Raw genomic sequence first — 15,609 nt, 5'->3', positions numbered from 1 at the left:
TTGCCAATGACCCAGGCAAAAAGCTGGCGATTTGTAAGCGTGGACTGAAATATTTCGAAAACATTCAGAACTTCAGTAAATCGGCCACATCAGTAATGTTATGTGCCAATGCTGTCGGAAATTGGATCCCTCCTTACGTGGTATTCAAGTCGGGATTCGTGGACTCAAAACGGACCAAAGGGAGCAAGATACAATCGAACCTCTTCCGGTTGGTTCGATGAGCATGTGTTTGAGGATTGGTTCACCATGCTCTTCCTGCCAGCAGTTCGTCATCTGACAAGACCGATTGCGCTCATAGGCGATAATCTCACATCAACCCCGTTGTAATTGAAAAGTGTCAGGAAGAAAATATTAAGTTCATATGCCTTCCGCCTAATTCTACACATCTGACGCAGCCCTTGGATGTTGCATTCTTTGGCCCTATGAAACGCGAATGGAGAAAGATCTTGTCGAGATGGCGTAATTCACGCGAGGGCACAAACAAGTCAACAATACCCAAGCAAAAGCTTGCTTGTTTCTTGAAAGAACTTCTGCTGCGTATGTCATATCGTCAAAAACAAATTCTGATGTCTGGCTTCCGTAAATGTGGAATTCATCCGTTGGACCAGGAGCAGCTTCTTAACCGTCTTCCCTGGACAGAGGTTAACACAGAACTTGTTGGTGATTCATTCAAAGAAGTTTCTGGTTCAACAACGAGAGAATACAACTTTACAAGGGAACGAAAGAGAACACAAGAAGAAACTGAAGGTCGATCCTGGCAAAGGTATCACTCCGGACGATATTGAGAAGCATATCCTAAAGGATCACAACAAGGCTGCTACAGAGTGATTCCAAGCAACAGCACCAAAATTCGGTAAATTTTTTAATTCATTTTTTTCTATTGAGCTGAAACTTTGCACAGTTTTCCAGTTCCATCTAAATCGTCATTTTCCGATATCAAATCTTCAAGTTGAGTCACGACTAACTTTTCAAAAGGGTGTATGTGAAAATGGTTCAAAAATATTCAAAAAGCTGCACAGCAAAAACGGTTCGTTCGATTGTTAGACAACTAAAGAAACAAAGTTAGACAACTAAATAAAGATTCCAAAAAAAATACACACAGTAAAAAAAAAAAATTTTTGCATTAAAAACATAATTTTTGACACAAACACTCAAATATCTCAAAACCCTATCGGAATACCAACGTAACTTTTTGAGGGAAAACGGTCCATTATATTAGCTATCTACCATAAAAATTTGGTGATGGTAAACCAATAAACAAAAAAGTTATGACATTTCAAACATGTCACAATTTTCACATTTAGTAGAAAAACATTTTTTTTTTCGGTGTAAATTATTACGGGAACCGCAGTTTGTTGCTGATTTTATTGTTAAGGGCCTTGCGTGAATTAAACAAGTCGTTTTCATGTATTCATTAGTATTATGTATATTATATGTATAAATATTATGTATATGTATAAATATTATATGTATATGTATATATGTATAAATTAAAATGAATTAACAGATAACACGAAAATAATTTTTTTTTACCAGGATATTTTTTTTTAGAGTTTGATCGATGAGTTTCTAAATGTTATATATAAACTTTAAAAGTTTTGGATTTGGGTATGCGTTATGAGATCATGAAAACATTTTATTAATACTTATTTATTTATTTATTGTTATTCAATTTTTTTACAATATCGAACACTTTTGCATCATTATCAGTACAGTTCGAGTATAGTTTTGCTTTAATTTCTTGAGCCAACATTTTAGATATTATATGCGAATATAAAACTGACATGCATCAAATGATTACCCTATATGCGCATATAACGCTGTTACCGTGCCGCATTATCGTGCTTACTGGTTACTTGGGTATAATACCAAATTGAGGTATTGAGGCGCTCGCACCGGCAATTTTCAGCAGACCAGAAATGCGGTTGATTTTACCATGTCTGTAGTTGGAATCAGATTGTTGTAAATTATTTCTGTCAAATGTACCAGTAATGCGGTGGGGTGTACCGTAAACATAGTAGATTAGTCTGAATTTCCATGGTAATTTTAAGAATGGGCGTAGTCAGCTAAAATAGTTATTTTTACCTCAGAATTTTTTCCCGTGTAGGAATTTCGTGAGAATTTAGGTATTTTCCCAAAGATTCAGCGATAATTTCGAAGATTAGAGTTCCTTCAGATAAGCCTGATTTGCTGCTGAAAAGAAATCGCTCAAGAAATTTCTCGCCGATTCTTTGCAGAAATTTTCTACAGCGACTTTCGTTTGAACTGACATCTCTTTTCAACTGCGTACTGCGATCAGAAAAAAGCGCTTCTTTGATCGATTCCTTGCAGGAATTTTCCATGCATCAAGATAGGCCAAGAAACTACAGTCAACTTTCGTTCGTTGCACTAAACCCGTGGCCCGATTAGTGAAAGACTTTCACTAATCGGGCTAAGATTTGAGCTGTCAAAACACCGATTACAATAGAAATTCAGGGCTACCAACATTGACAAATTGCGGTTTATGTCAGAATGTGACGCTTGTCTTCGTTTTAGGTGGGCTATAGCCCACTTAACGGGAGCCCGATTAAAACGAAGTGCAATTAAACGTAGTGCAACGAACGAAATTCGACTGTACTTATAATACAAAATGTATTACAGATTTCACAAGCAGTGTTTTATTGGGACATGCTTTCAAAAGATTTCGATAATAACTTACACACTGCAAAAGAATTAACCCAACAAATCTTTTAGACCATTCCTTAGCCAATATCCAAGAGTATCATTCAAAAAGCTATTTAGGTATTCCTATTTGTTTTTTTTTTTCAATTATCCCTCTAGCTATTTTACTACGAATTCTTCCTGATCCTTATCAATTTAATCCTCTATCCAGCTTTTTACTCTAGCTTGCATCACCCCCTTTTGACATTTCTTGCATGCACTATATTTTTTTTATAGTTCAATCAAAGCAAGCTTTGTGGCTATGGTTGTCAAAAATTTTCACTTCAAGACAATCCAATCCAGATTTGTTTTTCAATTTACTCACGATTTTCTTTTATTTTTAGGTTGATAATCGAGCAATTTCAAATAGCAAATCGAGGCTAAAAGTGTAACGCTCCTTTCTGTTTCTAAGTAAACGGCTTACGCGCCACCTTCAAAGAAGGACCGTTACTCCGATCGTTAGCCCGGAATGAGACTGCCTTCTCAGGGCAGGTCTTTCAGTTCTACAGAAACGAAAGTTCACTCTGAACCCAAACGTCATAGGCAATCAAACAAATTCACCAAATAAAGAAATTTTAATCTAAAAATGAACGCGAATTAAAAATACTCTCAATGATTCACCAAAAGAGAAATTGTCTTGCTAAAATAAACTTAAACCAGTCTAATAATCAATCCAACTTTATTTCGTGACGTGATGAAAATGGAATGCTGAACTAAACTAGAAGTAATTTATTTTAATTGTTTCAACTACGACCGTATCTAAAAGTATATCAACTAAATTTATCGAGTGTGTTTAACTCTACTACTCGACTATTAATTTGAATTTATTTCATTCAAATAAACCTAATTCCCTAGGGTGACGTCACGCTACTTAAATTGATTTTTCTAATAAGAACAAGTGAGCAAAAATGTTCAGGTCTGACCTTAATTCTTCTTGGGTCCCACGTAGGATGTCCCGCGAAGTTCGTCCACGTGTTCGCTCCTCAAAACCGAAAGGGCTTGCTTTCAACTAGGTGGTCGTCACCAACGAGTTGCCGGCGTTGAACTCTAACTTCTTCTCACCGTTCTCACGTGTCCCGCGCGCTGGTGTATGAACCGGGGTGAAGGCGTCCCCTGGATACGTGGAGTGACGGCCGTTGAATGTAGCGTGGCCTACACCTTGCGACTTACCGACTAGCGAAGACACGGCGGTGACATCCGGTTGTTGCAAGACGATTGCTTCAGACGACTGGCAGATTGGTAAGCCGCCGACAGCATAAACTTCAGTCGATCAACGGTGGGAGTCCACACTGGCGCACTACTGGTTGCACGGAATCACGATGTAGTTCGAATTAGGGCCTAATCTCCAAACCAGATTCTACTCCGAACTATGCGCAACGTTTCTGGACAAAACTCCACACCAAACTACGTGCCCACGTTGCTTGGGCACGCTTGTCCTAGACAACGTGTTATAACTTCACTGATATGCTCACATTTAATTGAAATATAGGCTTACCTGAATTTATTCAGTTGGAAATTCACAAATAATTTCAAATTCTTTTCAACTATTTCCTCGACAAATTCAGTCGCTAAAGAAAAACACAAATTATATTTAAAAATTTACACTAAACAACGCACGGACACTTACTTCTAGTTTAATTAATTTGAATCACACCGTTAACTAATTCTTCTTTCAGTTTAACTCCAATCTAAAAACTTCGACTGTTCTTGACAAAGCACTCCACTAGAATGAATAGACCGACGCGCTCTAGATTGGGTTAAGCCTAATTTTTGCTGCGCAATTTACTGCGATTGGTGGATTAGAGAGAGTCTATATTTCAATAGCCTTTTATTTTAATCGGAATTTTCCATAGTGGAATTCTTTGACTCTCTACGACGCAATATATTTGAAATTGAAATATTTCCGATTGCTAACGCTACTACCTGCTAGGTGGCGCATGCAGCATTTATTGTTTTCAACATTGCAATCTACTGACAGCATTGATCATACTTGACTGACAGAGTATTGGTGTCAGCAAGATAAATGGATGGTATAAAAACGAATTCACAATGTGTCAATGAATGATGTGCATTCATGTATGGTTACAAAAGGACCTACGGACTGACCTAATGCCGATTTCATTTTATTATCATAACTTGTGCACCAGTATCCGTTCATTTTCCAATGTCTTTTCAGATCAACAAAACATAAATTTAATTATGGTCAATCATTTATATATTTGCTCAAGCAACCTTTTTGTGCTGGGACAAGTAACTAGTGCACTGATGGTATCCCTTTTTATATGGGAACTGGTCCCTGAAGCACAGGCCAAGTTTATTGAGGTCAGCCCACAATATGGTGCTTAAGGGAACACGTGAGATTGTGTTATTTTCCCTATCTTTCGTCTCACTCTAACAATAATCATCAAAACTTTGTGGAAGCAAATCTCGAGTTTTAGTGAACCGATGAAGCTGAAAATTTATCGGGTTGTGCACTTCATATATAGAATCATAGTGATACATTTTCGCATCGATATATGGAGTGGTTCTTGAGATTTGCTTCTTGAAATGGATAGGGTGATTATGATGACGTCCCGTGCGGCCTTAATTATCAAAGATGTAGTCTGAATCCAATCAGTTTTCCGGTTCAATGATCAGGCCTTATATCAATAATGACAAATTTTACTTTTCATTATGAATATGAATTAATGTTAGCTTTGTCTACAATTATTCCAAAGTTATGATACAATGATTTCACTCTGGGGGCCGTATCGAACGAAATCTGTCTTGGAAAGGTCTGTATCCACATTGCAGGGATTATTAATGCAGCACCAGTGATTTGCCATATGTTAGACGTACAGTCAATGAGGACGAGGAATTCCTTTAATTGGGCCCTAAAATCATATAGAAATAGAAATAGAACGTAATTAAATTAAATTTGACCAATGCAAAAAATTTGAATTTGAGTACGAAGAAATGCATCATCAAGTGAAAATTTTTGATAGTTGAATCAACAAACGTAACTCACTGCCTACTAAGACTGATATATAAAATCTGCAGACAAGAAATGTCAATATCTAATCACCTCCTGTTTGTTTTATGGCTAGCGTAAAAAGCTGGATAGAATCATGAAACAATCATTCAAGGATGTTTCCAAGACATATCTTTGGTAATTTCTCTGTAAAGAAAAGAATTGTATCAATAATTATCCTTTTTTATATTTATTTACTTTAATATTTTTTTGAAAAAAAAAAAATTGCTACTCTCTAGCTCAATTTTTAAGAAATGTTCACCTTTGCGGATGTTTCGGATCTTTCGGGGGACCATAAAGTGACCTTGACCGCAATTCGTTGCCCCACAATATCACAATATACGCCGAAGATACATAATTTCCATTTTCTGTTAAATTGAAGGTGTTAAAACACCATTTACTATTAACTGTTCAACTGTTCAGAATCGAATTTTTACGCGACCTGATCCAGGACACCAGAATAACTCCGGCCATCGTGAATAAATTGATCTACTTGTTCCAGAATATGAATTGTTTTGAACTTTCACAATAAAGGCTGGTTTGCTACTGACAAGAAAAGGATCCGCCTATCTCGATGCGTGGAAAGTTTCTTCCCCGAAATGGTCCAGAAATTCACATTTTTCTGATTGCAATACGCAGTTGAGAAGAAATGTCATTTCAAATGGAGCTCTCTGTAGGAAATTTCTTGACCCATTCTGCCAAGAAATACTCAGCTTAACAATTAAAAAAAATGCCGCTGGCTTTGTTTTTAGATTTTGTATGATTATTTTGTTCTTAGCTATAAGCGCGCTATTGGTACACCGACCCAAACCATTCGAAATCGCAGAATATTTGCATTATTTGCCGTAATATTGAAACTCTTTTGTCAAGTAACAAGTCTGTATCAATTTAATTGATTAGTTCAGAATTAATGGAGTTGCTTATTTTTGAAAGATCTCAAAACATAATGTTTTGAGACTATAGTCTAGTCCGGTCTGTCTGAACACCGACCAATTAAGCAAATCCCTTTTTTTTAAATGACGTCTACGAGTAGACAGTTTTTGTTGGGCCTACGAAAGGTAAATGTTTACAATTTTTCTATGCTAGATTCGGTAAGGTCATGTAAGTTGTACAAACATCTATGCTGCACTAAGAAAACAAAAACATCCCGATAGTTTCCATTTTAGTAGTAGTAACTACCATTCTACAACACACAACCACGTGAGCGTTTGCGTTATGCGTATACAGCTTATTTGTTTGGCGCCGATTCGGTATTGGTAAAGCTTGTAAACACGCAACACTAAACTCGACGATGAATGTCTTGTTCTGGATGCCGCTCGCATTCAGTCAGTGATCCGTCCTCACCGATGCTGTTCTGTGATTCTCCGTCGCCTGCTTTGTTGCTGCCCGTCTTCGCTTCAAAATGCCGACACAATGTGCGATAAAATTCGATAGCAATCCGAATGGGGTGTTCTACTCGGGACAGACACTCACCGGTCACGTTAAACTACACCTGGACAATCCGAAGAAAGTCAAAAGTGCGTATCTTCTAAACTGATAGCGTTTCAAGGTCGTTCTGCAAATTTATGTTCCCTTATGATTCCCCCCTCTTTGCAGATCTCAAATTAATCATCTCAGGGTGCGCAGAAGTCAAATGGACAAAGAGTAAATTAAGTCGCAGGAATGGAGCGGCAGCGGCAGCGGCAAATCGCTCGAGGAGAATCAAGAGAGAAACGTACATGGGAAAAGAGGAGTACATTGCTTCGGAGGTTGCTTTGATTCCACGAGCCAATGGTTAGTATACGTCATCGACCAGGGCTGGTAGCGAGTCATTCTCAGTGATTTGGTCACATTTTTGAAGCCAGTCATTGTAAAGCAGGCCTGTTCAACCTTTTTGAATTGCTGGTCAAACTCCAGAAGCAATATTGTGCGGCTGGCCAAATGTTGTGAGCTCATAAGCAAATTTTAAAATTTTTGTACAATCATACGATAGGCCCTCAGTGAAGATTCATATTAGGGAAACTTAGAATATTTTATTGCTGTTCAACATACTGTCCTGAGTTCTGTAAAAATCCTTTCTGGGATTATGTTATGACCACAGACAAACGGACGCAACAGTCGAATTAATATCACCGTACAGCAAAATAGCGCTCAATTGTGATATTTGGTATTTGGTCGACGAGTCACCCGTGGCTCTTGTGTAGTTATTGGTTGGCCAAACACAGTATTTTTGGCATTGGACATGAAAGTTTGCATGACTGTTTTGAATTGACAATTGTTCTATATGTTTGTCTATGTTATGACCTTGCTCAGGATAATGTGTAAATTGTGCTCACGATTTCGTTAGAATCCAGCTCGAATTCATATCTAACATCTTTTCTATACTTAGTGAGATAATGAGATGATGTGCAAGATTTTACATATGAAAATGAATACTTACAATATGAAATCCACATAGGTATGGTATGGTGGTAATTCTGTCCAGCGTTACTTGGCAATTACATCCCTGATTACGTGAGAATGTTACCCAAGTTTTTTTTGAGAATTAGTATTGTCTCATAAATTCCGTAAGAATCTTGCTAAGATTTATTTTAGAATCTTACATAGATTTTCTAAAGATGTTCGAAACGTAAATGTTGAAGGACTTAGTACTTCTTTGAAAAACATCTAAAATAATCTTAGGTGAAATTCCTAATGGAATCTCTTAGGTAATTTCTATGGTTTTATTCTTGAGATATCCGAAACCAAATTATTGAAGTTATTCCACGGGAAGTAATTTTATTTGAGTTTATTTGCATAGATTTTGCCAATTATTCCGGATTTATTAAATAAAATTGAATCTTTTAAATCATATGATGCGATTCCAACAAGTGTGTACTATTGCATTGATTCTAATTATTCGTAAAAGTTTAACTATAAATATAGGGGAACTTACGTATTCTCGGCAATCTAAGCAGCTGGACTTCGAAAAAGGCAATTATACACAACCATTAAGCACAGGAATTATCAGGAGACACCTGAAATACACTTGAGCACTCTTTATTCATTAGTTATTATACACATAACACTATTTTATTCTCTAAATCATCTGTTTTTCCTCGCCAAAGTCACGAGGCACTTGTTCTATTATCGGCAATGCAATTACTATTGTCGGCAACAAAAATGTTCACTTCGGCAATCCAAAACTGTGCAAAAACAAGCTTATGTATTGGTTACTTTTCGCATTTGTTGACAATGACTGAAATTAAACGTCACTCATTATGTTCTACTCGCTGAAAGGGCCAATGCAGAAAAATACAGACTACACTGAAAACAGCGTTGCAATTATAAATACAGTAACAAAGAATCAAATTGAATGCACAACGCCACTTAATTAGTGCAGACTAAGGCGCCGTCCACATATTACGTAACGCTGTAGCGGGGTGGGAAGTAAGCTCAAATGTTGCGGCTCATACATTTTTTTTTCATACAAAGACCGTTACGGAGGGGAAGCGGGTCGAAAATTGAACAGTTTAGCGTTACGTCATAAATGGACGCAGCCTAATTTCGTTTTCATTTATTTCATCGAATATTTTTTGTATCAAGTCTTACTGTGGCAGAATTTCGGCTGTGAAAATTGACATGCCATGATTGTAAACTTGCAGCAGGTGCGATTCTAACCAAGAACCAACCAACCAACCAAAAACGTGCAGCGTGACGTCATTGTTAATTGGTTCATAATATTGTGCTCCGCAAGGAAAATCTACGGAACGCAATTATTGGACAATTTGTATTTCAGAATTGCGTTTGAATTGCGCGTAATATTGTCTGCGCGTTACTGCCACCGCTGGATGTTGATTTAAAATGAGCGCCGGAATATTATCCCTTTTATTCGCTCCTGATCCACACCATCCGTCCGCATTCAAACAACACGCATGACTTTTGTCGTTACGAAAGGAAGAAATCACAAAAGAGAAAAAGATGGACACACCGTCCTCTGGTTAGTGCCGACGACTGTAACTCACCACTTGCTACACACTGGTTTCACTTCTTTCGTACTATATACCATCAGGATCACTAGATCATTTTTTCACAAATTTGTTCGACGTCATCAAGTAGCTGTCAGTTTTCGGAATATATCACCTTCTCAATATAGTAACCGTGGTAATCCTTGATATTATCTACAACTACAGTCGAAATTCGTTCGTCGCATTATCTTCAAGTGGGCTACGTTTCAATTGAGCTCCCGTTAGTTGGGCTATAGCCCACCTAAAACGAAGGCAAACGTCATTTTCTGACATAAGACGCAATTTATCAATGTTTATAGCTTCGTTTGTTTGTTTTATGTTATTTGACAACTCGAAACTCAGCCCGATTAGTCAAAGTCTTGCACTAAGTGGGCTACAGGTTTAGCGCAACGAATGAAGGTTGACTGTACCATCGAAATATTAGATTCATAGAACTAGTAGTTTATTTTTAATAAATCATCGAAAAAAGCTGAAAAGGCCTTTTTAAATTGTCACTTTTGAGGCTTCACAGATAATCTCGCTTTTAGGTGGACGAATACTACTAGAAATCTCACATTCCTGTCCATCATATCATCCATCATATTGGAAAGCTCTAGAAAATTTGAAAGGTACACGATTCTCTTGATTTGTTCTTATTGCGTATCTATTCTACACGCAGCGAACTGGACTATATAAATTCATATATTTTGCCTTAAGAATGATGGAACGATTATTGCAATACGAAAGCTGTATGTATCGTTTTAGCATCACCCCACATTAAGGCGTCGATAGAGAAGGGGAGTGCGCACGAGCCTATTGATCGCAAGGTTCTTGGTTCGATTCCACGATGCCGCGTAAACTATTGTCGTTTTCAAATTACGGTTTTATAACGTAAATTTATGAATTTCAATCCGATGTCTTGTGGCAAATTTTCATAAGGGGTTCCTATGTTTATCGATAGTTCACATTCCTGAGTGTTGTTTGTTTGGCCAAATGTCATCCCCTCGAAGGGGTGAGTTTGGGCAAATTTTCGTACGTTTCCTATTTAGAGGAAAATAATCAAATTTCAATCATTTGTTCGGCATTGGCAAAGTATTCTCTTATTTAGCCGAACATATCATGCAAATTGCGAACGTTGTTTAGAAATAAATGAGGATTTACACATTTTTGGCCAAATCTCACCCCCAACGACGGTACTTGCGCAGTTGTTTTTAAATTTCTTTAAATGCAAAAGGTAAATAATTTCACCGTGAATTGAACTATTCGCTGAATGGCTCGATATGGTTGTGATCTGTAAAGGTTGCTGCTCTTGAATGCTCTATCACCATGTTATTACCGAGAGAGTGAATGGTAACATAAAAAAAAACGGTTGCAATGTTTCACGATTTGTTGTTAGTTTATGATTAGCACTCTCCGAATATTGTTCGATCGGCTTATTCGGATCAAAATCCAAACTTTACAATTAAAATTTATTTGCGATCATATTATTCTCAGTGTATGAGACAATCAGAATAGACCCTTTGCAAAGCAATTCACTTATGACTTGACGCATAAACATCATCCTCTGATTCGCGACTACGAAGCTGCTGATGTTTTTTTCGGTTTTATGTGAGAAAAACAAGGAGAGATGTTTTTTGCTTTTTTTCACGTACACGATGACAGTTCCTTACGAGGTTTTCCGTTGGTGCGAGTGCTTTGTGAAATCTCTTTTTGCTTCGTAGTCGCGAATTGCCTGTAGAACAACAGGAGTGTTGCCAAAATAGTTAACCTATTAAAAGACGTATGTTTCATATGTTTCTCAGTATATTGATGTTTATGCGCTACAATACGTAGATAAGGAAAGTATTGAAAGGCTCAATTATTACCAATGCATGCTTTGTTGCCTAATTCCAATAAATTAATGAGTTGTGTTTGACTTTTTCTATGAATTTAAATTGTGAATAATAAATACACCGCAATTGAATATGGTTTCCTGGCAACCTTGTCCAGTAATAAAAAGTGATTGCCGAGGAAATCAAAGTGCATTAATTTTAATTTGTGATTTGAAGCATTGAAATTAAGTATTTTCGAGTGCTTTATATACAAATCGAAAGTTCAATAGTGCATAAGTGATCGGTGCGTAGTTTTTGTGAAAAAATTGGAATTGGAGCGGAGAATTGGACCGTTTACAGTGGTGAGTTTTTCTTAAGCAGTTCTTGCGTTGTTTTATTCGGCAGCTCACGAATGACGATAATTTCGTATGCATTTATTTCATTTAATGATTAAACCCATGTTGTATAATATTTTTGTGAAAGATGAGATTCACAAGGAAGATTATAGTTCAAGGAATATGTTGAGTATATTGAAGTTAACTCTTGTTCCGTAGATAAATGTTGACAATGACGATAAGTTAGTGCTGCCGAAAATACCCTCAGGGTGCCGAAGCCATCATTTACCCTATTTGGCGAGATTTATGAGGCCCCCTAAAATGTGGCCCTGGTTACATTCATTAAAATATCATAAAGCCTATAATGTACAATTGAATCTATTTATTTATTTCTGGATATTTCAGTAGGTTGTAACATTTATCTTTCTTATTATAAATTCAGATTCAGATTTTTTGTTGTATCTATCATTAAATTCTATTACGATTCTACTATTTCACAGAATATTTTATTATTCGGTGGAAATGCAAGCAAATTTTACTTTTATCTTGTTATAAGCAAAGTAGAAATGTTTCCTTCAAGGTTTGATAATCTTAAATGAGCTTTTGAATTCCAAGGAGTTATTTTAAGAAAACTAGTTGAAAATAATAGAATAAAGAATAAAATTATTGTATTGAAATAAATAAGTGCAGTGCATCAAATCATTATTTTAAAACTTACAGGCCAAAGTTTTTTTATGCAAATTTTGGTCAAAATGGGTAAAAAAAATTATGAAGACTGTGAAAAAACTCTAGTAGATATGATGATGATGATATGGTTCTACCATCTATTGTAGCAAGGCATCTGCCTATAGCACTGGAATAATCTGAAAAGCGATTTGATCAAGATTGTACTTTTGTTTGTGAGCAGTCAGTTTTCTGTATGAAGGGCCAAAAATGGGTGTGCGGACCCACAAGCATAGACACTTGCACGAAACCCGCGGCAGGGGAAAAGAATCTCCTTCCAGAAGAAAGTTTTCACGAACAACTGTAAAATCAAGCCCTCGACTGACAGAATACTCCCAATAGATGGTGTCGAAGAGCCCGCCCTCAATCCACGAAATGTTAACAACAGGGAGGAGGCAGTCCCAGGCTCCCTGTCCAGATCGCTTCAATCGGGTGCCCTGTTGGTCCCTCCCGTACCCCGTTATTTATAGTAGTATGTTTATGTAATATACAATCGGTTACAATTCATCTTACCTTTATTTGTGTGTATTTAAGTACGATTTTTTTATCAGTATTCAGTGAAAAAACTCTTGTAGATATCTGCACTTACTGTAAATCGTTTTGATCAGAGTTTATGAATGGAGAGTTGCGCGAAGAGTGATACCAAATCTACCTATCGAACTGTCAAACCGTCTACCTATCGAGCAGACCAGCAAAACAGATAGGGGCTGTTTTCGAAGACGAAGAAGAACAACCATTCAAAGAAGTCTCTTCGCGCAACTCTCCATTCATAGACTCTGGTTTTGATGTCTTCTGCGTCATAATTTTAAAGTATTTAAGAAATAATTAGGTAGATTTTAAGTGACTGGGGACATCTAAAATCGTTTTCAAGTAATTTTACGCGAGAACTTTTATCATAATCATAAACATGAATTGTACTGCTTTACGCGAAAAATGTTATGAAAACTATCCAATAAAAGTATCATAAATTTTTATTTATTACTAGTTTCCAACTTATCATTGCTTATTTTTATCGATCCATAAGTAAAAAAATCTATACATTTAGTGGTTTTTAGTTGCCAAAATTGTTCAATATATTGCTTACATATAATTATTTTTGAGGCTTCTTTTTGATAAGACCAAGAGTGTTCCCCTTATTTAAACGCTTGACAATTTGACTGCTCTTAAATAACTATTTATGACAAACACTTTTCGCTACCAGCCCTGGTTATGATTGCTCTCAATGAACACTCTTCGGCAGCAAATCAACGTGAGTCATTCCTTTGTTACTTGCTTTCTAGATGACGCCATCGAAATACCGGCCGGAACACATGAATACAAATTCTCATGCCAGATACCGTCCAATGCGGCCACATCGTTCGAAGGGGAACACGGGAAGGTCCGATATACGGTCCGTGCCGTACTCGATAGGCCGTGGAAGTTCGACCAAGCTTGCACTATTGCCTTCACAGTATTGCAACCTTTGGATCTCAATCATGAGTCGGAAAAGATAGGTCAACCCATGAAGCTCGAACGGTCCAAAAGCTTCTGGTTTTGGCCGTGCATTTCCGGACCAATGCACTTCTCGATAGAACTTCCCGTAAGCGGATACGTTTCCGGTCAGAAGATTCCCATCACGGTCAATCTGAACAACGCCAGCAATATCCCAATTCACGCCATCCGAAGTAAACTCGTGCGCAAAGTGTGCTTCATCAGTCAAACTCCGACTCGAAAGGCAAGGAACGAAGCTAAAACGGTGGCCAAAATGGTCACAACCGTTACACGTGATAAATCCGACCAGTACACACAAGACTTGGTGATCCCGGCCACCGCCCCGACCGGCAAATGTTCCATCATATCCGTGGAATACGAACTCAAAGTTAAGGTCAAACTGGGCGGCTTCCGTTCGGATCAAGAAATGACCATTCCAATCACCATCGGTACAGTTCCGTTCGGAATGTCACCAAAGGTTGAACCTGTGAGCAATAGCAGCCCTGGCTTTGGCTGGAGTGGCGGAATGCCCATGCCGTCAGGGGTTGCGACTCCGCTTTTGTCCATGCCGGAATTACCCAACACGCCAAGATCCCCTCTGCCGTATCCACCTGCCGCACCTCCTATTGGATTTTGTAAGTTACCATCCTTCTCATTTAGTGCATCATATATTGATTTTTAAAATTAATATCCCCATTCTTCAGTACCCCCAACCTACCAGGAAGCCATGAACCAGTCGGCGGTCAACGTGAACGACGGGGAACCGAATGCGATCGGATTTCAGGCGTACATTCCCCGGTACCCGGTGTACAATTTCGGCTCTCCCCTTAGGATGTAGATTCTGAACAAAGTATACTCGGCTAGGTTAGTTCTACGCGCAAAAAAAGTGCTGAAGTATTAAAACGGACTCTCATATGTTATTGAATTTAAGATTGCAGCACTCTTTTTTTTTCTTTGCTGTTATAATACCAGAATAAATTTGCAACATTCGGAGTCGTTTACAGCTTCGAATATTATCAGTTGACATTAGGTGTAATACTAACAAATGCATTTATATCTCATATGTATATTTTTACATAAAATAAAATAAATCAACAAATTCAATAATCCATATCATAATGTTTCGCATGGTATGATGACAACGGTGTGCAAGATTAAGAAGGTGATATATTCCGAAACAGTTAATTCTGAAAGGTAATTGACGATGTCATTACTCATTTCTATCCACCTCGAGGAAGTGTGTTGCGCAGGCTCAAGCTATCGGGATAGTGTGCTTTGCTGGCAGTGATTCGTGAAACTCAAGCTGAAGGTGATTTGTGGTTGCTCAGCCAAGGATGGAGGAATAATTGGTGAGCTCGTTCCATGCTTTTATTTCAAATCTGAACACATTTTCATCGTTACAACGGTGGGAATATGACATAAATATAATTATTTATCAAAGTATGAATGGTTCGTTACTGTGAGTGTCTGCATGAACTCTTATTCTTAAATTATTTATGTGTTTCATTATTTTATAATACATTTTTCCTTGTGTTTTTATATTTTGTAGTCTCGTCCACCACCCGCACACTAGATTGCGATCCATCAAGCGTTGC

The 15,609-nt window shown here is 37.5% G+C and overlaps 1 protein-coding gene across 1 annotated transcript; it reads left to right on the top strand.

Annotated features, from left to right (window-relative positions):
• The first annotated feature begins 6,981 nt into the window (after window positions 1-6,981).
• LOC5570220 (arrestin domain-containing protein 2) lies at window positions 6,982-15,125 on the top strand. Its single transcript, XM_001658949.2, has 4 exons — window positions 6,982-7,227; window positions 7,307-7,483; window positions 13,825-14,649; window positions 14,719-15,125. The coding sequence occupies exons 1-4, from the start codon at window positions 7,113-7,115 to the stop codon at window positions 14,850-14,852; spliced, it is 1,251 nt and encodes a 416-aa protein (XP_001658999.1). The 5' UTR covers window positions 6,982-7,112; the 3' UTR covers window positions 14,853-15,125.
• The last annotated feature ends 484 nt before the right edge of the window (window positions 15,126-15,609 follow it).

The sequence above is a fragment of the Aedes aegypti genome, chromosome 3 (assembly GCF_002204515.2).
Source record: "Aedes aegypti strain LVP_AGWG chromosome 3, AaegL5.0 Primary Assembly, whole genome shotgun sequence".
NCBI classification, from domain to species: domain Eukaryota; kingdom Metazoa; phylum Arthropoda; class Insecta; order Diptera; family Culicidae; genus Aedes; species Aedes aegypti.
Note: the sequence above shows the minus strand (reverse complement) of the source record. Positions and strands in the feature narration are given on the sequence as shown.